The 24528-nt window shown below is 42.1% G+C and overlaps 2 protein-coding genes across 3 annotated transcripts in view; one reads left to right on the top strand and one right to left on the bottom strand.

The window, feature by feature from the left end:
- Positions 1 to 1490: 1490 nt before the first annotated feature.
- Positions 1491 to 17753, bottom strand: SmE (Small ribonucleoprotein particle protein SmE). Its single transcript, XM_075668607.1, has 5 exons — positions 17588 to 17753; positions 17248 to 17274; positions 16093 to 16155; positions 9533 to 9611; positions 1491 to 1679 (listed from the first exon to the last, which is right to left on the bottom strand). Exons 1-5 carry the CDS (start codon positions 17642 to 17644, stop codon positions 1621 to 1623), a joined length of 285 nt encoding a protein of 94 aa, XP_075524722.1. The 5' UTR covers positions 17645 to 17753; the 3' UTR covers positions 1491 to 1620.
- A 182-nt stretch (positions 17754 to 17935) lies between these two features.
- LOC142557040 (lipid scramblase CLPTM1L) overlaps positions 17936 to 24528 on the top strand; it is a 63412-nt gene continuing 56819 nt past the window's right edge. The window contains exons 1-3 of one of the 2 annotated variants that reach the window (XM_075668590.1): positions 17936 to 18112; positions 19726 to 19919; positions 23322 to 23422. In XM_075668590.1, the coding sequence (XP_075524705.1) occupies positions 19767 to 19919; positions 23322 to 23422 (254 nt within the window). In that variant the 5' untranslated portion in view covers positions 17936 to 18112; positions 19726 to 19766. The remainder of the gene's footprint in view (positions 18113 to 19725; positions 19920 to 23321; positions 23423 to 24528) is intronic. The other variant, XM_075668595.1, reaches the window with a different exon arrangement.

Below are 24528 nucleotides of genomic sequence, written 5' to 3'. Positions count from 1 at the left end.
GTGGATGAAAAAACAACTTGCCGCAGGTGGGAACCGAACCCAAAACCTTCGCATTGGCTTCTTATGATTAGTACTGTTAATGTTTTACAAATGCCAGTGCCAGTAAACAACTCTGACAACTTTCAGCAGCAGTAACAGTGCAATAAGCTGAAGCAAAATGATAAAACTAAAAATTGTAAACATTCTCTGCCAATGCAACAGCTCCTCTGCTAATCTCAGTCACAAAATGCCACAGCACCACTTCCACATATTGCTCTATAAATAATGAGAAACATGGTTTTTTCCCTGCATTAACGTGACTTCCTAAAGATAACATCCCAAAGCGGAGCTCAATATTTCTCTGCAAAAACGACGTCAAGAGTGGTGCCACGTTCAAATCAGTGACCCTGTTCACACAGGAGTTGCACAAGAGTAGTTGACCCTTAGCAAGTCCTTCATTTGAGCTCGAGTTCAGAAGATTTTCACTAACAATAGCATTACATAAAGTAGTTAACCTAGTCGCCTAACAGGCTGCATTAAACATTTTATTTTGTGCACTCTTTGACACTTGTCCAGTAGTTTATATGATGACCCACAAACAAAATGCATATATGCTTAATTTCACATTACCACAGATTCTTCAATTCAAACATACCAATGAATTTCATAACATGGCTAAAGCAACAAGCACTCTTTTAAGAGAAGTACACACTGCTCAACTAAGATACTAAACGAGTAATGCAGACAGCCTATACTGAAATTACTTCAAATGAAATGGCCACTGGAAATCGCTCAAAACGCATGAAATCCATTAACCCGGCAATGTCCAACATACCTTCTATATGCTACATTAAGCTTCGCACCAGAAAATGCTCATTGAAAATTTAAAGAAAAGCCCACAGTTCAGTTATTAAAATGCTGGAATAAAGTGACAATGGTGGACAGTTAGCAAACCAATTAATTAAACAAGTTAAACCTGAACAAATTCTTTTTTTGCATGTGCTCTCTATGGCCAGAATTAAATCAACAATTTGTTCCAATTTTCGGTGACGTGAAACTGCGTACGGTCATTACAGGACTTAAGAGCCATCAAGCTCGTGTCACCTTCCCTGTTTTACAGTTTTGGAGTCAATTTTGTTGTCGGCAAAAAAGATGGCACTAGTGGACAGCTGCATTTACAAAAGCTGGAGAGACTGCATTTGCAAGTCCACCAGTAGAAGTAAAAAGACAGTGCAGTGTCACAAGAGCACAGGTTATCATGGGTATCGTACATGCTGCATCACACTTGCCTTGCAGCATGCCAGCAGTGCCAAGAGGACAGAAAGCATCAGTATCAAGCAACAGCAGATTCAACAGAAGACCTGATTGAGAGCACTTCTATGTGGAATCCCTATCACAAGAAAGGCAAAGAAAGCATAGAATTTCTTTCAAGTGACCTGTATCAAATCACTGAAGAGAAAAACCGTCTTGCAAAGCTTGTTGCTACGGCTGAAAAAGGCTCGACACTCAGAGACTTCTGTCAGATATTTTATGGTACTTGATACATTTTTATGAAGCCGCCACACTGACTTAAAAACCTGATGTACACGAGATGGAAACACAAAAGATGCAAATCTCCTGGACACGACCACTTGGCCTCATTCACATGTTCTGCGTGCTCATAATCAGTGTGATATTTTCGCCCTTCAGAAGGATCCGCCCTAAAAGGAGAAAAAAAAATTATATTAGAAATACTATTTCTGAATGGTTCAAACAACAGATTAGCAATCTACATGCTTTAAGACAGCTGGCAATGCACCATTCATTAATAAATGTCGATGAACATGGTGAAAAGGGTGACAACAAAGAATGAACAGCAGGTGAAGTTGCGTAAGCTTGCACAAAATGCCATCTCTACAAAGCTGATTCTTTAAAGGGCCCCTCAACAGGTCTGGCCATTTTAAGCTGACAAGCACGCAGCATACAATGTGCGATAATGATGGTATCTGCTAAGTATTACATCGCTATGTGCCGTGGAAAGGCCTGAAATTTCAAACCGAACGCCATTTTCCCTTCTCCTCGCAGCCGCCACGCTGCAAGCTGGAGGATGACGTACAGGGTCTGTTCTGAAAATAGGAGTCATTTTTAAAAAACAATCTTATTTATGAGAATAGTACAAACTATTAGAATTTTTCAAAGTAGCACCCTTCTGCATCTACACACTGCTGCCAACAAGTTTTCCAGTTTTCATACGCCTCCAGGAACGCCTGGACCAGAATGCTGTTTAGCTCCCTCGTCACGGCCGGTTGAACCGCCTCTACCGATCCGTAATGCTTCCCCTTGAGCGTCGATTTTATTCTTGGGAATGGAAAAAAGTTTGGCGGGGCCAAGTCGTGGCTGTAGGGGGGCTGAGGCAGCGTTGCCACCTTGTGCTGGGCAAGATACTCCACCACGCAGAATGCTGTGTGGCTCGGCGCAATGTCATGATGCAGCCGCCAAATGTTGGCGATGGCTGGGCGGACACGAACAATGCGTTTTCACAGTCTTTTGAGGACTACGTAAAACACTGCATTAACTGTTTGTCCGAGTGGTACGAACTCTTTGTGGATGACTCCATGTCGATCAAAAAAGCAAATGAGCATGGACTTTTGCTTGGATTTGCTCATTCATGCTTTTTTGGGGCGTGGGGAAGAAGGGGTGTGCCATTCTGAGCTCTGCCGCTTGCTCTCTGGATCGTAATCAAACACCCACGTCTCTTCATGGGTCACTACATTGTCCAAACAGTCGGGGTCCTGATTCACATGGTGAAGAAGATCCTGGCAGATCGCTTTCCGGTCGGCCTTTTGCTCCTCTGGCAACACTCATGGCACGAACTTCGTGCACACTTTCCTCATGGCTAAGTTTTCTGTCACGATCTCAAAAACTTGCGTTTAAGGAATCCTCAGATCATCAGCAATGATTCTGATACTCGTCCTACGATCACTGTTCAGTAAATTTTTCACTCGCGACACATTTTCGCTGGTCTTGCTGGTCGAAGGGCGTCTGGAGCGGTCGTCATCTTCCACGCTTTCCCTACCTTCTCAGAACAGCTTGTGCCACTCAAAAACACCTGATCTACCCATGGCAGCATCACTGTAGGCCTCCTTAATCATGTCGCGAGTCTCTTTGCCCGTTTTACGAAGCTTTACACAAAATTTAATAGCGTATCGCTGATTCAGTAAACGCTCCATGATTCTCCGTGACGAGGCGTTTCGACAGGGGTTCACGGTACAAGCAACCTGCAATCTTCAACGGCCGAAAGCAGACTGCCGATTTTTCCCAACGCTCCCAATAACCCCTTCACCGATCCTGCGCGTGGACTGCCTCTCACCCGCATTCGCCCAGGAAAAAAACCAGTCCTACTACTTTCAGAACAGACCCTGTACATTTGCTAGTGCGCTTACGTACACGTGTGTGTGCTGTACACGTTGCTCATGGTGACACATGACCTCGAGAATTATTGAAGGCAACGTCTGTTACTTGTGTAATATTTGCTTGAACAGACAAATTAAAACTTAGAGAAATAAGAAAACACAAACCGAATGCCTGCATGTTTTTGTTTTACTTCGCACCTCAGCGAGAGAGATGTACTTCCATTTCATCTGCTGGTTCCCATGTCATGCAGTCACGCGTACAGACAGTGAAACACAGTCGACCCCGACTATATTGAACCCATTTAGATCGAATTACTCTGTATATCGAAGAATTTCTGAACATGGTATACCGTATTTACTCGGGTAATGATCGCACTCGCGTAATGATCGCACCCCTAAATTTTGTCATCAAAAGTCTATTTTTTTAATTTCTCGTGTAATGATCGCAGCCATGAATTTGTGTCAATTTTTTTTGACAAAAAAGTGCAATCATTATGAGAGTAAATACGGTAGTTACAATGAGTATATATGCAAAAATTACGCTTACATCGAACAAAAATAGCATCTACTCCCGATATATCGAACGTCAAGAGGCGTTGCGCCATCCACCTACTCTGCCTACTGTGACCATGCCCCGTCGTGCGAGCCGACACCCCCCTGCAAAATATGATCCTGGCCCGCTTGCAGTGCTTGCTCAACAATCAATCAAAGGCTGTTGTGCCCTCATCGTGCAAGATGGTGGAAGTGCGAGTGGTCTCGCTGCTGTTCTGCCGTGATGGCTTGTGCGAAGCGAAAAAATTTGCCTTTGCCATGAAGGTCGAAATCGTGGATCGAGTTGAACGCGGTGAGAAGTCGGATGTCGCCGCAGCATGCAAGATTCCGAGGAGCATGCTCAGCACGATCTTGAAGGAAGAATAAGGGGAAGATTAGGGCTAAAGTGGACAAACTCGTGACCCGGTGCCCGTGGCACCCGATACGTACGCATGGCGACGTCAAAGCGGCCCTGTGCAAGTGGTTCATCCGCAATTCCTTCAGATGTGCCAGCTTCCGCGTGCCCGGTGGCAACTGAAAATTTTTATGAGTGCGACAAAGCAGTTGCTTGTGTCGCCAGAGTTTGGAGCGAGCCGTCAGAATTTCCGGAAGCCGTTGACGGATCAATGGTCGGTGAGTTTGTGAGTGTGGATGATGGTGCCGTGCCCATGGGAGAGCCTGAAAACGAAGACTACAACATTGCCAACATCGTACCGAGCACAAGTGATAATGGGCACAATGAGGAGAGCAACGACGATCCTTTGCCGACATCATCCGAGGTTATTGGTGCACTTGCACTAGTCCGGCACTTCTGCGCGAATGTGGAAGATTGCGACTTCAGTTGCTGCGACTCTTTAGACAATGTGGAGAAGTGGGTGCATCGCAGGCAGCGAAATTGCCCAAGCAGTAGAATATACAGGACTATTTCATGCGAAACTAAGCTAGCTTCATAATGAAGTGCTTTTATGACACCCAATTCTCTAGCAGGCTTTTACCGAATTATGCCCTATATCGAACTGATAGGCATTTTTCTTACGAGTTCGATATAACCAGGTTCGACTGTACGTCATTTTCTACCATGTTCCAGTGCAGGATCATGCTCTGTGAACCGCTTGCGTCTGCTTCATTATTCATATAGCACTTATTTATACCACTAGTCGGGTGTCCTCATGCACAGCGCACAAAATCGTGCGCAACAGCTCATGCATGCCGCCGTCAGCGGAAGTAACCCGCGGCACAAGAAAAGCGAGTAGAAAAGAAAACCAAATTAAGGGAGGCCCATGATGTATGCTTCACTCGATCCTCGAGGTCCAGTGTGCGAGAATGCAGGAAAGGAATTTCGCTTGGCAGTGGAGCTCACCTCCCGAAATCATGGGTTCGCGGCACTGCAATATTTCGATCTCGGCTATTAATGAGATGATTTTGTTGCTTCCTAGAGTTTAAGGGCCCCTCAACAGGCCCAATAGCAAATCTTGGTTATACGCTGGAAGTTATGTGCCCTCTAAGGAGTGTTTTACCACAATTTTTTTAATTAGTTCATTAATAGCAGAGAAATATTTGAGGTGGTGCGAACCCATGATTTCAGGAGGCGAGCGTCAGCGCCAACATAAGACCCTCTCCACTTGCCCCATTTAGCCTCCGCAAGCGAAATTCCTTCCCAGTGTTCTCCCATATCGAAGCCGGAGAATCGCATGACGAATACGTCACTGTCCCCGCCTTCTTTCATTCTTTCCCTTTCGTGTTTTTGCTGAGCGGCGCACTTATGTTGACGCTCCTGCGCGCGGGCTGTTGCATTTGGATCATTTTACACAGCGGACCATTTTGACGAGAGCATCTTATCAGTGCCACAATCATGAGCAATGAGGCAAGCATGAGAGGATGAAAGGGCATGAACGCGGTGCTGGAACAAGGTAGAAAATGACAGTTTCATTCTCTGCAGTTTCAGACTGCACGACGGGGGAACAAGCAGATGAAACTGAAGTACACCTCTCTTCCTATGGTACATTCTGTTTATAGGCTTTATTATTTCTCTAAACTTTTAATTCATCTATTGCAGCAACAAATTAAACAAATAACTGATGTTGCCTTGAATAATTCTCGATGTCACGTGTCACTATGAGCGACACAGCACTGCCATGTTGTAGGTGCACTTGCACAATATGTCGACTCGACGGCTGGGAGCGTGGTGCCCAAGAGGGAAAGGGCAAACGGTGTTTGATTTGAAATTTAGGCTCTTTCCATAGCACGTAGGGATGTAATAATTAGCAGTCATGATCGTTAGTATGAAATTGTTAGCATGCATTGTATGCACGGCGCTTGTCAGTTCAATATGGCCAGACCTGGTGAGGGGCCCTTCAAACAGACACTAAAGGCATATATTAAGTAAAGCTAAAGTGATAAGCTAATGCTCGAGAATGTCTAAGGCGTCAGTATTACTGTGAACAGAGCTTTAGTAATCGAGAAATTGAAGTAAATGCAGGACATGATTTTATAGTTCCCCGGGACATTCAAGTACTAGCCAGATGACACAGGCACTCGTTATAATTACGTCACTTGTACTCAAACACTTGTGACAAAAAGACCAATGCATTGCATTATAAGACGGAAAGAAATTCTGCTTGTCCAACCCTATTCACCTTTTAGAAAAAAAACTCGCTGACATTACCCTTGTCAACGATGCGGGTGGTGAAAAGGTTTCATTTTCGCTCGACTCTGCACTGCCCTCGCTTTCGCATTTCACTAGTTTCGTTATCGCATAGAGCTGCGCAAGTTCTGCTGGCTTGCAAAACTCACACGAAATGAAAGTAGTCGAGAATGCCATGTCCACGTGATGCCGTGGTATAACCAAACGGTCCACGCCACTTGACCGAGAGCAGCTGCAGTGGCAAATTCAACGCTGTCTAGGCTCGGTATCTCCATGACAGTATGTTTACGTTTTGTGCAAAAAACCATAGGGTCATCTGTCGGGCGCCGTTTGACTCGCCAACAGCAGTAAAGGCCAGTGATAGTAATGCAATGTCAGCACTTCCCGCTCAGGGGCGGGCGATCTGAATTGCACTAAAGGTATGCAGACCTTTTAGACACGATTTTCTATTAAACTAAGTCTTAGCACGAAACAAATGCTGCGAGGTTTCTGGAATGGCATTTCAACAGCCCATACTGAGTTAATATTTGCCTTTAGTGTACACGGCAGTTGCATTTAGAAATAAAGCGTATTTTTTTGCACAACACTACACACAAGAATACATCAATGCTAAAGCTATTCCACATAAAATCTCACAGTGGCTTCAGAGCTTTTGACAGAGTGCACCTCAAAATACAAGTATGGAGGTGAGAATACATCGGCTGTCCTTTTTAACTTGGACCAAGATTTAAAAAAAAAAAAAAAAAAAAGAGCTCTAGAGAAATTGTACTGACTGCACAGCAGCGGCAATCGTGTGTACTTACAGCCAGTATTTTCTCATCACGAAGTATTAATTGACTACATTTAATTAGTGAACTAATTAAAGTACAAAGTAAAAATTGTACGAATTATTGCTTGAATCGCAAACATGTCATATACAAACTTGTAGGGCACCTTAAATAACCTCTGAATCAAGCATTTATGTTGTGCTGAAGTGTGCCTGGTTTTTTTCCAAGAAAAAAAGAAACGCCTGCAAAATACGTGAAATATGAAATAGATGCGTGTTCGCGCCTCCAAGCAACCTTTGAAAGATATATGGCTGCATTTATTTATCGCTGCATCGTACAAGGCTTCGTCATGCAGGATGGCTGGCAAGGTTTCGTGACTTAAGTGTTGTGCGATAAGCATCAGCGGACACAAGAATGGTGTGCTCGATCATGAGGCACTTGGGATAGCTTTAACCTTCGCATATCATGAAACAAGGCTGCAGAAGTTAAACTAATGGTAAAAAAAAAAAACTGCACAAAATTACAATCCCAAGTGCGGTGTCATCGTTTCTCAGCTTCGAAATATGGTATTTCGTCTTTTGGATGTTTCGCATGCTTTTGTTTTTTCTCAGAAAATACCAATGAGGCAAAGCTGAGCACGAAACAAATGCTTGATTTGGAGATTATTTGAGGTGCCCTACAATTCTGTTATTTGTATGTTTGCAATTCAAGCAATAATTGCATAGTTCAGTAATTAAAAGCAATTAATATTTTGTGATGAAAAATAAATACTGGCTGTAAGTACACACGACTATGGCTACTACGCAGTCTGTACTATTTCTCTAGAGCCCTTGGGTTTTTTAAAAATCTTGGTCTAAGTTAACTGGGACACCCTGTACATATGAAAAAGAAAGGGAACCAAGGCCCTTTATTTTTGTTTATACCATCAAAGAAGCCAAAGAAAGCACAGGGGAGTGAATTAACTGTAGTTTTAATTGAAAGGTAGGAATAAGGAAAAGGTGCATGAAAGTGGGCAGAAAGACAACCTGTTGCCAGTGGGAACTGAACCCGCATGTTTTGCATCACATGTGCAGTGCTCTGCCAATTGAGCTATGGCAGCTGTCCTCCCATATGCCTCCTTGGGTAGTTTTGTACTAGATTTGGCCTTGGGAGTGTTGGCCAGCACCACTCATAGCCATGGCGGTGAATGTGCAACATACTTTTAACTGCAGGCGTCGCATAGTATGCGAGCTTCAGAGCAGGCAATTGACCATTAAATCCTCATATGCTACCTTATGGCATCAAGGCTGTCAGAATCGAGACTCTCACTAGGCAATGAGACAAACAAAGGGGAACCGAGAGGCTCAATTCTTTTTCTAGTCAACCCTACATGAAGCCAACAAACAAAGAAGCCAAAGAAAGCATAGGGAATATATACATAAATGTGTCAACAAGAACCGAAGCTCTAAGTATCTAAACACCTACATACAAGTGCATCTAACAAAGTCATGATAAGTGCTATTCTGAAACTTTGTTATAAAAAAAATGCAAGTCACATTTTAGCCACCTACCTATTCTTCATGCTTAGATGTGCAGATATTACAACACTCGTCAAAAGCAAGAAAACTATCAGAACAAAGCTGCCATAAAATTAACAAGCAAAAATTTATGGAAAATAATAAGCTCTCGTGCATTGCTTCACAGCACTGCGAACGGCTTTCAAGGCCCGGCCCGAAGATCACACACATCTTTTGGCTTGCTACTTCACCACAATAGAATTTGAAATCGTATTTATACTAAGAGTCATCTATGCACTAAAAAATCCAACAGTACCAGTTAACTTACTATGCTTGAGGGCCATTTGCCTTTGTTTTTTCTTTTAGCCCCATAGATGTGCTACATGAACTGTAAACCACAGCTGAGCTGTGAGCAAGAGTGATGGTCGATTTAGATGGTGCAAAGCAAGAAGAAAACGCTACAGCTGCATTCAGCCATTGTTTATTTCTCGTGAACGGTCATCAGATGTAAGGTGGTATTCACAAAGCCATGTGCTTCAACTAAAACCCAGGTAAATGACCGAAGTACATTAAGACATCCTTGAAAAGTTTAAAATCAAGCTTCAATTTCATACACTTGAAGGCCCATTACCAGCTTAATTTAGAGACTCTGTCCTTTTACTTGCCTGATGTTAAACCTACATTTCGTAATTTGGATAAAAGAACAGTATCTTCATAACTTACCAACTTGTTTACGGTACTTTGGCTTGGTGTAGATTTCTTCCGCATCATCTAGTACTAGGTTCATATATTCATCAAAGCCCTGGAAGCATGTCAATATAATTACCTCAGCTTTCACTGCATAGACACAAAGACTACAAGAAAACAGATCATTTATCTAAGACAAGCTGCTTAAAACTGACAAAGAAACTGGTGTGGCTAACATGTGGCCAAGGGCAGCAGAAATGCAGTAGCACTTCTCCAGGGTATTTTAGAAAAGCACTAAATCCAAGATGTAGCACTGCAGCCTGTTTCAAAGAGTGCAAATTTATGAATGTTCATACGTGGGGATTACCTGCTTGTAATGCGATTAGCACTCCAAGGATATTTTGCCCACTTTCTGGTCAGCCCGTGTCCATGTCTGCCTAACCATTCTCCCCGACTTTCAATAACCAAAAAAAAAAAAAAAAAAAGTCCATCTCCGGCGATGGACAGAACCGAACCCCTGTCACACATGTTCTCAAGCACACAGCAACTCGACACTTAAGAGCGCTGCACCACGAATGCCCACGAGGAGATAGCAGGGGTGGGAATGCCCAATGTAATTTTGTAGCAATTTTTGTATCAGGTAAAGCTTCATTCTGGAGCAGTTTGAAGCAGACCAATTTTGATTTTGGAGCCATCTGTAGCACATATACCTTAATAGTGAAGCACTCTGGAGCATGTATATTCTAATTTAGAGCATTCATGATTAAGTGGGGTAAGAGTCACCAAACACCACAATCTGCAGTATTAAAGAAGCGCTGAAAAGCAGCCTAAAGGTATTCTTTCTACTATTTATGTACTAAGTGCTGGTGAAGCAACTGGAGGTATTCTCCAACAGAAGATTTCAAGAAGCCAGGGCTAATGAACACCACAGTGGTTTATTCAAAACGTATCTAGGTGGGGTAACAGCACGAACTAGCTCAAACTAAGAGTCTACATGTGACTAACTTCACTTTGCCACTCACTAGAAGCGCCGAGCTATCTCACATTGAATGATAGGATGTATGCCCCCTAAATAAGCAAAAGTAAAAGTAGCGACATTCCCCCTCTCCTTGGCCGAGTCACCTCACCACATGTCCCTTCCAGTGCCACTCGCACCCTCAGTTTGCTCTCTTTCATTGGAGCAATTGCACTTCGCAGCACTTGTGATCACTACAATATTAGGATTCGCAATCCCTGCGATTGCAGGGCTACTCACTATGATGAACAGCTACTGCCATGGCGCTGGTGTGCATAAGAGAGAAAAAAGTGCCTGGCCTCGCGCGAGCATCTGCATGCTTGTTTAAACGGAAATGGTGCCAGCACAACTACACGACTCCACTTCATCAACAGGGAGGCATGAATAAGCCCCAGATCTCCTTGCATGCCCTCAATTGCCCGCTCGGGCAGCAAGATAGTGAAAGAAGGTTGCTGCCTTTACTTTTATTCAGGGGACCTACTTCGGTGTGGCTATTGGGAGCCAGAATACGAAAGCTACTTTTACAAAACCTCCGAGAAAAACTATACAATATCCTGCAGCATATTAATGAAATTAACATGTTTAGATCACTTTCCCTACTACAGATTGTAAATGAAGGCGTCTTCAGCAATACAGTTTGTTGCTACATTGCTTTACTGCTGATTACATTAATGTTGACAGTCGTCGTAGGATGGGCTCTGCTGAATATTTTCTTGTCGCAGCAGCCATGAAGACAATGATGTGGGTTCAAACAACTTTCCTATCGGGGTTGCTTGTGACCAGTCACAGAGCAGCGCCAGCTACAAGCAGCATCACATAACCACGTGATGCATCAAGAGCAACCAGTTGCTGCAGACAACACAACAAAGCAAAGCAGAAGTGAACCTCTGCCATTATGCAATACAGTGACAACTACTGTACAGAACACTAAACAAGTTCAGCACACGTAATTAAAAGCAATGTCAGCTAGTGAAGCGCTGACACAGCGATTAACTTCGTGTGCAACCGATGGCGCAGCTGCGAATGGTACTCCGGTGACGTCAGACAAGGGACTTGCCTTTGTTGTCTGCTATGCTCCCATTATATTAGGTTCATTTTCGCATGTTCGCCCGTGCTCCAACTGAGCCCACTTAGCATGGCGCTCTCCTATTACTATCTGTATTTTTGTTAGTGTTAGATTTATAAATGTCAGCATTAGGATGACAACAAACGTTATATACAGGGGTAGGACTGCCCAAAGTCATTATGGAGCAATTTTTGGAGCAAGTAAAACTGCGTTTTGGAGCAGTTTGGAGCAGAAAAAATTGCATTTTGAAGCAGTTTGGAGCAGGCCAATTTGAATTTTGGTGGAATAATGGAATATAGTAGCGCACTTAGAAATGACGACCGAACACAAGAAACACGAGCACTGTACTGCAACTGCCTTAAGCAACATTAGCTGTATTTTAAGCTATATTTAAGCTGCATTTTGAAGCAGATTACGCTAATACTGAAGCTGCCGAGTGCATGCAAATTTTGGTAATAGTGCCTGTAGATTTTTAATTAGTGGCAGCGATTGCAGAAAACACATTTTGCAACAGTGAATCTGAAATTTCGAAAAGTAGCAAATTTTTACAAATACATTTTTATTGAATATCTTGACAGTGTGGGTGAAGTGCCTGGGAATGCGCTTCACCAACAGACCGTACAGAGAAGCCAGAGATATGAACTACCGTGGTTTATTGAAAGCAATTTCTACGTAACAGAAATAGCTTTGCCTTGCCGCAAGCCAATCAGAATGCGGGGCGATAGAAGCACGCTTTGTGGATATAGCGTGCTAGAATATGGATGAGTGGGTCGCGCAGTGGCACGGCACATGCTTTCCTGCAAAGCCAAGAGCGTCGGTGGCACTACAATCGCACTATATATTCCCAAACCAACGCTCATGATGATAGCAGAAAATGTTCCCAAACGATGCTGCCCAATCGATGGGGTAATGTAATTTCTGGGTCACTATATGTCACCGCACCGCAATTGACCCTGGGCTGGTATAACATAACTATTTCAATCTGTTTTTATTCCAAATCCGCCTTTAGCCCTTCGCGATAGGTCAAAATGGGCCAGGTGTCACCCATGCGGGCACGAACATAGATTGCAATAGCTTTACGTTATAGTACTGGCCCTGAGGACAGATACGCCCGCTCACTGTAGCGCTCACTTCCCCAATATCTATTTCGCTCGCAGTGCCCTCAGCCCACTTTTCACTGTTTTTCACCACAGCTAGGGAGTGCTACGCCGCTTGGTCCACTTGATTGTATTTTGCCGCTCTAAATACAGCTGTCCTGGCCATTACGACAGCAGCAATGACAGCCGGGAGTGGCTGAGCGCACGCTAACAATTTACAAGAAGCACCGAAAACTCCAGTGCTATATGTGCAAAAATTACTAGAAACTGTATGGGAGGTGCCGTTGCACAGTGTGCAAATGTGAACAGCTACTCTTTTTCAGACAACATATCCATTCACTCTTCGCGGCCACTGCCGGAGCACACATGCTGAAGCTGTTCTGGTGCAGAGTGGCACAATTTAGGGCAATTCTTTGCGTTTGGCGTAGTTTTGTGCCGGAATTTGTGTTTGCATCAAAATGGCGCAATTGGCACAGGATTCTCACCCCTGTATATATCTTTTATGTAACCACCCGATGCGTTAGCTCAGAGGCTATGGCGCTGCACTACCAAGTTCGAGGTTGCCGATTCGTCCATGGCCGCACTTCAATGGGGGCGAAATGTAAAAACCTCGAACATTAGTTTACCTCCAACATTAGATGTGCCAAGGTATACCATGTTTCATAATTGCCAAGCATGCTTTACACTATTTTCTTGCTAATAAATCGCATTGTCTTTCTAAAAAAAAATTTGTTTAGATTAGCATAACACTATTTCTGTTCAAAGCACTTTCAAACTGCAGGCAACGACTACGAAAGCATCACTATATCAGCGTTCTAAAGCTATTATGTTATAAAGCGAAAGAAAACGCTGGAAAGCCTGGGAACATTTTATTGTGCCTTTGTATGCATGTTTAGTGTCGGTTAATGTGGTGCGAGTCTAGCACTCCAGCTTTTTGCTTGGTCAAGTACCAGCAAACCTAGGCTTCTCAATTTTTTTTTGTTTTAGTTCCAAATACATACGACACGTTACATATTGTCACGAACAGTGGCGAAGACAGACTCTGTAGTGGGGCTGGGTCGGAGTCTGTCCTGTCGGACTGAAAAACTTTCTAAAACCTGTATGTCCTGTGCAGTCTTGACTAGCCAAGTGCTAGCCGTTTACTGTTGAGTGAATACTCCCCGTAACATCTTTTTGGTGGAGGTTGCGGGCTCTATTCCTCACGGCCCTGGATCTTCAGAGCGGACGCCACGTTTTCTCCGTCTCCATGGCCAAAGACAGTACGCCGTCATCGCAGCCCGCGGCTCCGGCAACCAAGGTCCCTTCGCATCCCCACAAATGGTGTTGTTCTAGGCAAAGGTTGCCACTTATTTTTGTTACGCAATAGCACTAATTCTCATGATGGATGAACCTCACCTGCGCAATGTGCCTGCTACCCATGGCAGGAGCAAAGAAAGGGTTACGTTTAGCCGACTAACATGCAGAAGCGAGCTGTGTTACGGTGAAAGTAACCAAGCTTAAATAAAATCTTGTGAAGGTCAGCACTTCAACACATTACTACATAACTGTTTTCTCCACTAATTTTGCCCGCACTTGTATCAGGCGTTCCACAGCGCATTTTCCTGCAATGCCACTAAAGCAGTGCATGCATTAATGCACCACAATGATCACGTAGTTTCCTGAGAATGGCATCAAACATCTTTCGTGATATGCTTAATGCGCTGTGCAGCAACAAAATGGGTATGTCTGTGGCCAACATAGCAGGTGACCGAACACGCAGTACACGCTGCACAGCAAAACAGAGTATTAGAGTGCAGACACAGTGTCTGAAGGCCAAATGCTGCAGTTCACTGTAAAAAAGGGGCTGACAAATCACCATGAGTCCACCACGACAACGGAGCTGCAATGACGAAAAACCACCGCCGTACATGCATGTATACACACGACTGGCGACACCAGGAGCAATCCACCCTAAGTGTGGCGATGACTGCGACTCTGCTCGATTTCGCAAGGAATAGTGTCCTAGAACATTTCGTATGTACTGTGCTACAAACTTGCCTACTTGCATTTCAAATACTTGAGCAGAGCACACACGTGGCAGCGAAGTCCCCCCACTGATGTCACACGCGAGAGGGCACCACTCAAAGATCTCAGGGCTAATAGGCTGCAGTACTATGCTGCAAATTACATGTCGAGAAACACTGAAACCTATGCTTCAACAGTGGTCGAACAAAGGGTGTCTGAGGCTGGAACCACGTTCCAACTATCCCTTATTCGACTACTGAAGAAGTCTCCATCTTGTGAACCTCTGTCTTCTATTTAATTAAATTATGGGGTTTAACGTGCCAAAACCACTTTGATTTTGAGGCCCGCCGTAGTGGGGGACTCTGGAAATTTTGACCACCTGGAGTTCTTTAACGTGCACCTAAATCTAAGTACACGGGTGTTTTCGCATTTTGCCCCCATCAAAATGCAGCCACCGTGGCCGGGATTCGATCCCGCGACCTCGTGCTCAGCAGCCCAACACCATAGCCACTGAGCAACCACGGCGGGTCTGTCTTCTATGGTTCTTTAGTGGTATGTGCTCTGTGCATTTGAGAAAAATGGGTCCAATGAATGAGCACATAAGCATTCCCAACTGCAGCATGCAGTGGTCTCTTGATGCACCTTAAGTGCAAGGGAGTTCTTTCTTTCATAAACTTATGTACACAGTTTTAACTCTGCTATTCAAAATGTGTACACTTGAAGACCAACATTTAGCTGAAGAAACCCACACTTTTTACCTCTATGAAAACAATGCATTGCTGCTTTTCCTTGGTTATACATTCAACATTAGCATACTGGACTGGTCATAACAAGAATGCAGCTCCCAGAATATAGTGTAGCAAATATAGCACCCCTTCCCCAAACTAACAGCAAGGAGGTTACCATCTTATGCATAATAATGCAATTACACATATGATGTGGAGAAAAACTACACCATTTATTAAATACTACCACAGCAAATCAAACTTCTATGCTTAAAAAAATTAAATTATTGCGTTTACTAATGCAAAGCAACTTCTGAGCTGTGAGAGGCACTGCAGTGGGAAACTCGGCACTGACCTTGAGCGCTTTTGCATTCCACCCTAATCCAAGCGTGGCTGTTATGGCTAGGCATCAAACAGAGTTGCACATTGCCATGGCCAGTGAGCTACTGCATTGGGTAACGTCTACAAAGCATCCTCAAGCTAAAACCAAAAAACTGCATATACAATATACCAGTTTTATAATAAGGTTTCTGGTAGGCATCTTAACTATGAAAATGATTTACTCAAATGTGTCATCACTTTAAATACATTCGTACCAAACAAGCACAAGAATTTTTCTAAACACAAACCTTGGATCACGCACAATATTATCCATCTAAGATGCAGTATTTCAAATACTCTGAACTTACGATAATGTGGCCCTCAATTCTCAAGTGAACATTTTCATACAGCCAAACTTGGATCCGTGCTCTCTGCAAGCAAAACAGTGACACTGTTAGCATGGTTCATGGTTTACTCTCTAATGGCATTTTGACTGGTTGCTTCTAAGCACTCCAGCAAGTTTAAAAGGTTGTGAAAGAAAGCATTCAAGCTGTATTTTGAGGACACACAGATTTGTAACCGTGATAACCAGGTATTTTTACATAATTCTTGAATTCTGGGGTACAAGCCAAAGCCACAAAATGATTATGGGGCACACAGGAGGGGGGGACTTTGGGTTAATTTTGGCCCCCAGGTGTTCTTTAACATGCACCCAATGCACAATACACGAGTGCTTTTGCATTTCGCTATCATCAGAATGCGTCCGCCAAGGCAGAATTTTGATCCGTGCCCTCAGGTTTAGCAGCACAACGCGAAAGCCACTACATCATGGCAGGTGTTCCTTTACGTACACTGGGGTCTCGTAATAAACCTTATCGCTGCTGTATACCTTTGTAGTGATTCCAGTTCATTTTGAAGCAACCAGACCTGTTCTGTGCCATAAAGCACAGAACAAGTCTCACAACGCATCTACCTTGAACCACTTTGAATGCAGCCACACTGGTTTGATCTACAAATTGATTCTATTTTAATGGGAGCTCTGATTGTTCCAGATGGAAGCTACCTACAACAGCAACAGCCATTGTTTATAAGAAACTAATGATAACCTGAATTATCCCAGCAATAGTTCACTATATAAGATATTTCAGCAAGCTCGCAGAACCACATGGCCATCTGTTATAAGGTTGCGTACTGTACAGCTGTAAACTGCCGGTTATCTTTCTCTCTTTTTTTTTTTTTTACAATTTGCTAGGTGATTTACCCATTCCTTCATGGGCCCTTTTGACTAATACGTTCTATGGGTTCTTGCCAATTTTTAAGGTTAACATCCATTTGTTCTGCCTATTTTCATTGCACCTAGTAACAGTAATAGAACAGAGCAACTCTTAACTTCTAACAACATTACAATTAAGAAAAGACACCCCACAGAATGGAACTAACGAGCAACCCCTGGATAGGTTATCTTCACAGTGCTGATGTCACAACACTAAACATTACCTCCTACAAACAACTTTAATACTTACATTCTGCAGATATCTGAAGATCAGGTTCTGAAATGAAAACGTCAAGGGAGAAACAGCAACGCCAGTCCGTCGCGAGGTTACCTCGTAGTCAAACAAGAACACCAACCACTGAAGGTATACAGTGAAATAGCAGCTACTTAAATGGACATGTACAGGTAGGGTGGCAGTAAAGGTACTCAAACAGACCTGACCAAACTGGCTTATCGAAGATTCGCGAGGGCTGGTAGCGCAAGTACCAAGACATAACGCAACGTTCTTTTCTTGACGAGAACAGACAAAAGGCCAAAGCCGGGAAATCGCCTGCGAGACACTTTTGTAACTTCACACAGAAAAAGGATACAATAGGTTGCACCATAACCTTCTGGACTTTCTGCCCCGGGCCTCCTTTGAACGCCATTTTGATTGATGTAGCAATTAAACGTCCAAACAAACTTTACGAATTTTGCACGAAAGACACACGCGACCACCGCCAACTTCGTGGTTCGAATTGCTGTCGATGCCGATAGCCTGTAGTGCAAAACCCATCAAACTATAGCATAAAATGAACGAACTCTCTGCTACCTTCTCTTAATTTTTGTTTTGTGTACAATATAAATAATAAATTACAATAATATTTATTAAGTTAAGTGAATTGTTGTTAAAGTTAGCTGTATTCTAAAAAAATTTAATATAATTATCTAGTTTGTTCCAGCGAGGACCGACGCGGAAAAATGGCGTCGCATGTAATGGTTTCTTATTGTTTTCCCGCTGCCAGTTGTTTCGAACGTGTACAACCCTAGGTTCTGCAAAGCTGGGCAGCCGACGCCGGTATTCTCTGTATTCGGTGCTACAAATAAATGAAATAGTTACCACTGCTGACTTATAGGTATGTAGTGTAGAGTATGTAGCGCGTATAGATCTGCTGTTTAAAATCAGTTCTGAAGTGTAGATTTCTCGTATAAGCAGCTGAAAACTGCTGGGGTATGATGCGTGTACTAGTGCAGCAATTCGTTCTTTCCTTTATATGGTGACTGCCGAGCTACAGCTTGCATGGCTACGATATTGCTTGTGTAGCGAATTCTTGAGCCTGTGCCATGCTATGCATTCGGCGCGAAACTGCAGTTTATTTTGAACTGTGCCAGGCTTTTCGTGATGTGACGTGGTGGATGTGCAGTATGAATTGTGCGTTAAGTAAGGCTTTTCCTCGGTGAAAGAGTGCAGTAAAGTTACTGCTGTTGTGCTTCATCTGCTTCGTAAGCACATTGCCTGTTTATTCCTTGATTGACATGTTACTTTCACCAATTTTGTCACGCAGTTAAACGAACGTTCGCTTGTTCTTTTAGTTAACTCGTGCTGCAGGGACATTGAAAAGAGTGTGCTCGCAAATAATTGGAAAAAGACAAAAAAAAAGTTTGATTTCGTATTAAGGAGAACGAAACAAAAACTGAAGAAAATGAACTGGTGAAAGCAATTGTACTAGCCGACAAAGCTAAGACGACGTAATGAAGTGAGTGCAGAAAATCTGTTTCTGCAAGCATTAGCGGTATTTTCCCCTCGAGTTCATATACACACCCTTAAGTGTTATTACCAGTTACCAGCTTCGTGTGTTTGTACACAGAAATACATGTCCATAATGCTGTGCATGCTGTTTTGTAAAACACTGGACGGGATGTAGTGTGAAAAATTTTAAGTACACCGTATTTATGCATATTGTACAGCATCTTCACAGATTCCAAAGCTTTCCATAGAATGGCTTCAAATAAAGCATTCTGCTAGTTGCCATTCACTATATTGATTGCATTTTGTATTTTGCCACTGTTCCACTCATCACTTTGACTATTCCACTTCACTGCAAGCATTTAATCTAAATCTGGAACTTTACGCTGGGTGAAGAATTTTACTGCAGTAGTGAAAAATGAATGATGCAATACAAATGTAAGTTCACAATGGCCTCAAATTCCAGCAAGCTTTCTCCCTCGGAAGCTAAGCCAAGGACGTGGTACCACCTTGGTCATTTAAACTTGCTGTTCAGTAGACTATTAATATTATTTTGCAGTAACAAAAAGCTCTCATTTGCAGACAAAGTTTGTGCCATATGGGCCCTAACGTATTTGCCTAGAGTGTGCAAGTGTGTTTTGGACATCCGCAGCTATATTGGCAACAAGCTTAGCTGTGGTTAGCACATTTCCCCTCAGTGGCTCCACCCTTGTCCAGGCAAGCCACAGCAGCTGCAAAGGTCCGAAACAAAGCACGCCTCATTGCCCCGCATGAACGGTCACCCACCATAGCAATAATATTTACCGCGCAGCAAATGGTATAGGTGGGTCGCCATGCCTATTTGGCAGTGGTCAGTAAGATGCAAATTGCTTTGATCAAGTAGCCACCAGCAGGTTGTGCAAGAAGTTGGGAGCACACTGTTCACACACTATAGACAAGTGCGCTTGAGATTGTGCATGCCATGTTCTGTGTCTTTTATTCTAACTTTTTCTTTTTTTACAGCTTAATTTATTCAGAAGATAGTGGAACAAGTACCTACAAGTATGAAATTTTCGTGGACACTAGGCTTGAGCGGGGTATTTCTGGCCTACATCCTGCACTCCATGTGGACACTGTACACATTGTACTACCCAAAGCGCTGTGCTAAAAACGAGATTTGCATCAGACCTACGTGGAGCAGTGAATCACGATTTCAAGTAAGGCTAGCAAGATCTATCTTTTCTATGGCCACATTTGTGAACTGTATATATTTCTCATGCATCAACACCACCAGTACACTGTGTGAAGCAAGCTGTTGATTTCCCTTGCCCTCTAGAGCCTGTAATGCTATGTGTGTGTGTGGTAGCACGAAGAAAAAGGTCAGCAACCACTGAATGCCAGCAAACTTATACAATTACCCTGCTGCACAGAGTTTTCCGTGATAACTGAACGAAACACAGCAAGAAAATTTTGTTGCTATTTTTTTAGTTTGAGTAGAACTTTAGGTAGCATGGAATTCCAGATAAATGTTTAAGTTTATGCACAAGCTCTCAAAAGAAAATAAAGAAATAATACTACAGCCTGCAATGCAATGCAAAAGGAGAAATAGCAGAAGCATTCGCTCCCCTCTGTACTTTTCATCATGCCAGTGTTGTGATGGCATGTGCTTGCGATCATCAAGTGAGATCTGTTCATATTTGCCTGTGCGCAGGTGACACCATGCTTGCTAATTTAATGAGTAAGTGAATATAAACTGCAGTTATATGGCCGATAGAACTATGAACCTTACTTTTTGCAGTTTTGTAATATTTGCTATCGCTATTAATGTTTAGCCTTTCAGGCAAAACTACAACTTATTTTTTAATTAAATAGACTTCAATAAGTCTAAATCCCACAAGGTGGGGTGTAGGGATTCTGGATTGAAATTTTCAGAAGAAAACAATGCATAATTATCTTTAGTGGCAATTTAAGTACTTGCGTACTCTGTGCCTTTTATAGCAGCATTGTGAGCTTAGCACAAAGAAAAAAATGTATAAAGGTATGCGAATACCAATTTTTGAAATGGTATTAGATATGAGAGTTCTGAAATAGTATTTCAGACAAGCTTAACATTTGCATGTTTGCCTCATTCTTTCGTGAATTGTTTAAACTTCAGTAAGTCTACAGATAACTCATAGCCTCTGGAACTGAAATAGCATGCCTTGCTGCTTCATTCAAGTTAAATGGGTCATAAAAGATGTAATTTTATTTGGATATCTTTAAATATTTCAAGCTTGCATGCAGAAAAGATGTTCGGTCTTATCTGTGGAAAAAAATTTCCTGTGGTTTGCCAGTGTGTTTGATCAAGTGAAAAGCACCACTTGCCATCTGGGTTCCAGGTGTTGCAAGGTACTCTTGTGCTGCAATGTAAGGATGTCATTAATTTTTTTCTTATACTGTTGCTACCACTGGAATGCACAACCTACATCTGGCAAAATTGATAATTGCAGCTAGTTCATGATTTCTTTCATTTGGCAACACACGGCTTAATTATTTTTAATAACGCCATACTGTTGAAATCCAGGGAAAACATGGGGAAGGCGGGAGATGGAAATTCAAGACGATGAGCAAAACGAGAACAAGGTAAAAGCGGGAATCAGTGTTTCAACAAGTGGACTTGTCTTTTTCAAGGCGACACCTGCTTTCCCCGGCACAGTATAGCAAAATGAATAAGAAGAATCTGCAGTGAAGACAACTATTATATGCAACACCTAAATGACCTTAAAACAACGCTAGCAGAAAGAAACTATCCACAAGTTTCTATCGATAGAGCTTATGATGTCGCGTCAAGATTGGAGAGACAGTCGGAATTAGCTAAGAAACAGCCTACACCAGAACCTGACAGATCGCCAGCCTTTATAACAAAATATTCTAATGCACACCCAAACATAAACAAGATCCTATGAAAATACCACCCAATATTATCAAGTAACGAGTATCTGAGAAAAGCTTCCCTGGATGTACCAAGGGTTACCTATCACCTTAACACAAACAGACAGTCATCGGCCATTAATGGGTTAATCTATATGAATGATATCACATTCAACCGAACTTCATTGCTGCTGACGATTGTGTCATCTATAGACCAATAACTAGCTATTCAGATGCCCTTGCTTTACAATCTGATCTAATAAAACTAACGTAATGGTGTAAGGCATGATAGATGGAAATATAGATGTATGTGAAAGACTAAGCATCTAAGATTCACTTTGGCTTCAAATAAATTTCCTAACCAGCACGCAATAGATGGGGCCAATATTGAAGCAGTTTCGTCATTTAAGTACCTGGGTGTACGTCTTAACTTTGATCTAAGCTGGAATAAACACATAGAGCATATTACTTCTAAATCATTAAACACTTGACATTTTAAAACGAAATTACATCTAATAAATACAGATACAAGACTATGTGCATACAACACATTAAAAAATCCATTATTGGAATACGTCTCAGCATAAGGCACCCTCATCAATAAAACCTTATGAGCCTGCTCAAACCAGTACAAAATAAATCAGCACGATTAATCACTTCTCGTACGTTACCAAAGCATGTCCATATTAAAAAAAAAATGTTTACTCGGACATTGCCCACCATATAAAGAAAACTTGCCCGCTTATCTTTCTTTCAAAGCTTTTAGCACAGTAATCTATCATTCACTCTCACTAACATTCATCCAGCGTATCACATTCCAGGCCATAGCAACCACCCTTTTACTGTTCAACCAATTTTTTCTCAAACTAACAAATACCAAAATTCACCGCTTGTTTTATCTATAAAAGAATGGAACACGCTACTCTCTGAAATCGTCACGCTAATAGGTTCATCTACTTTTCAGTTAGTCTATTAACCTTTTTGATTGTAGACAGTGTTGAGTAGGTATTCCTTGGTTTTTCTTTATTTATTTGTACTAGTTTAAATTGAGCATACTTTTGTCTCACCTGATTATCATCCCCACAGACATTTATAGTATTTAAATTCTACAAGTGTTAAGAAGGTTGAAAACTGCGTGTTGTTTTTTCAATAGTGAACTCGGTATTTGATTTGTTCTTTGAATTAAAATAGAAGGTTTCCACACCCCTAATAATTGATCAAACTATAAGGTAGGCTGCTTGGTTGTAAATTCAGCAAGGCTGACATTTTCTGGAAAGAATTGCAATGAGAACAAGCAGATAACTTCTCCAGCATTTTTGCTCATGCATAGCCAAATGTTCAAACTGTATTCTCTCTATGATAGTGAGCCATGTACATCCTGTGTCATTTAAGTCTCAGTACTAAAGTCGTAAAAGATTGTGGAATTTAGTGTACATCATAATCCAGCTGGCCAAATTTTGTTGTACGTGATTCATTTGTTGTGTAATAACCCACTACTGTGTCACTTCTAATATAATTCCATGCACTGTGTTAGTTTCAGAACACATGAACCTTCTTTTACTACCATAAAAAGCATAAGACAACCAATAGCAAAGTTGGTGTCCTTCTCTCATTTTCTTGCAACCTTTGTATTGTCATGTGGTTTATTTGAATGTTGAGAAATGACATGCCTTTCAGTGTCTGATTACTACCTTTTTGTTCTCCTGTAGTTCTTTTTCTGTGTAACAACGGCAAAACCTGTCAGAAGAGCAAGTGATTTACATGTAGTGTGGTCTGAAGATGAGTTTGACATTTCTGAACTTCAAGAAAGGCAAGTTGATGCATGTCCAAACACATTATAGGAGTTAGTGCGCACATATTGCAATTGTCAAAAAGAGGCTACCTCTGAATACTCGTGGATTTTCCTTTATTTCATGAAACAGTTTCTCAAATTTTCATAGCTGCTCAAGTATCTCATGTCACAAAAAAATGCACCATTAACATGTGACATTAACAGCATGACCATAAGCCACAGAACCTTCGATCTGCTGAAGACGGCAAGATGTTAGCACTGAAACCTCTGCAGTCTGGAGTATACCATGTGCATAGCTTTCATTCATATAAGACTGTACATTGCACTGTAAGTTTTCTAAGAGCATTTTTTTCAGTCTGTCTTTTGTTTGATTTCCTAAGCATGTTATCAATTGTGCAAATGGTGGTCTTTCATTGTTCGAAACACAAAAGTCGCTGAGGAACAGTGAACTTTCAAAACCATGTCAGGGTAGACGCTGGGCAGTGGAGTTTGTCATTTTGGCACTTACACCTTGGCCTAATAGGATTCAAGGAATCGCTGATGAGCGATAGGAAAAATAAGTATTCTGTCATGTTCAACCTGCTTTTACAGTACTCAGTATATACCGAGTGCTTTAACCCCTGCCTGTGATTTCACTATCTGAGTTGTTGTATGACCATCTGTAGTGGCTGCATGGAACAAGTCTTCAAATAGCTCTTGGTGTAGTAAAGGCAGCTGCCAACGATAAGACTAAGTTGAAACAGCAGAATATAACTGAAGTATTACGTCAATATAATGTTGCAATGAAAAACTGTTAGTGAATTTCATTAACTTGAGGCTCTTTGTTTCATTAAAACAATTACTTCACAGGTTTGTAGAACAGTTCTGGTGGATAGTAACTTGTCAGTAAGAATTTGTAATAGAATCCCACAAGAAATTTTATTAATAATTATGGGATCAAATGTAATGGGTTGTGTAGTATAGATCACATTGAGAGTAAAGCTCTCTGTAATGCCATAAATGGTGTATTGATGTGCACTTTGCCATTTTCTATACTTTTGTCAAAGCTTTTTGCCAAACTGGGCCTTGTGCATGGCTAAAACATGAATCTGAGGGAAAGTCTGCACTGCATTAGCGCTGCTGAC

Source organism: Dermacentor variabilis, chromosome 1 (genome assembly GCF_050947875.1).
Source record: "Dermacentor variabilis isolate Ectoservices chromosome 1, ASM5094787v1, whole genome shotgun sequence".
NCBI classification, from domain to species: domain Eukaryota; kingdom Metazoa; phylum Arthropoda; class Arachnida; order Ixodida; family Ixodidae; genus Dermacentor; species Dermacentor variabilis.
This window is presented reverse-complemented; position numbering and strand designations above follow the sequence as displayed.

Coding starts and splice junctions, on each gene's coding strand:
- SmE (XM_075668607.1), bottom strand. CDS start 17,644: ATGGCGTTCAAAGGAGGCCCGGGGCAGAAAGTCCAGAAGGTTATGGTG. Junction 17,275..17,587: donor AGGTTATGGTGCAACCTATT/GTATCCTTTTTC, acceptor TTTTCATTTCAG/AACCTGATCTTCAGATATCT. Junction 16,156..17,247: donor TCTTCAGATATCTGCAGAAT/GTAAGTATTAAA, acceptor TTTTGCTTGCAG/AGAGCACGGATCCAAGTTTG.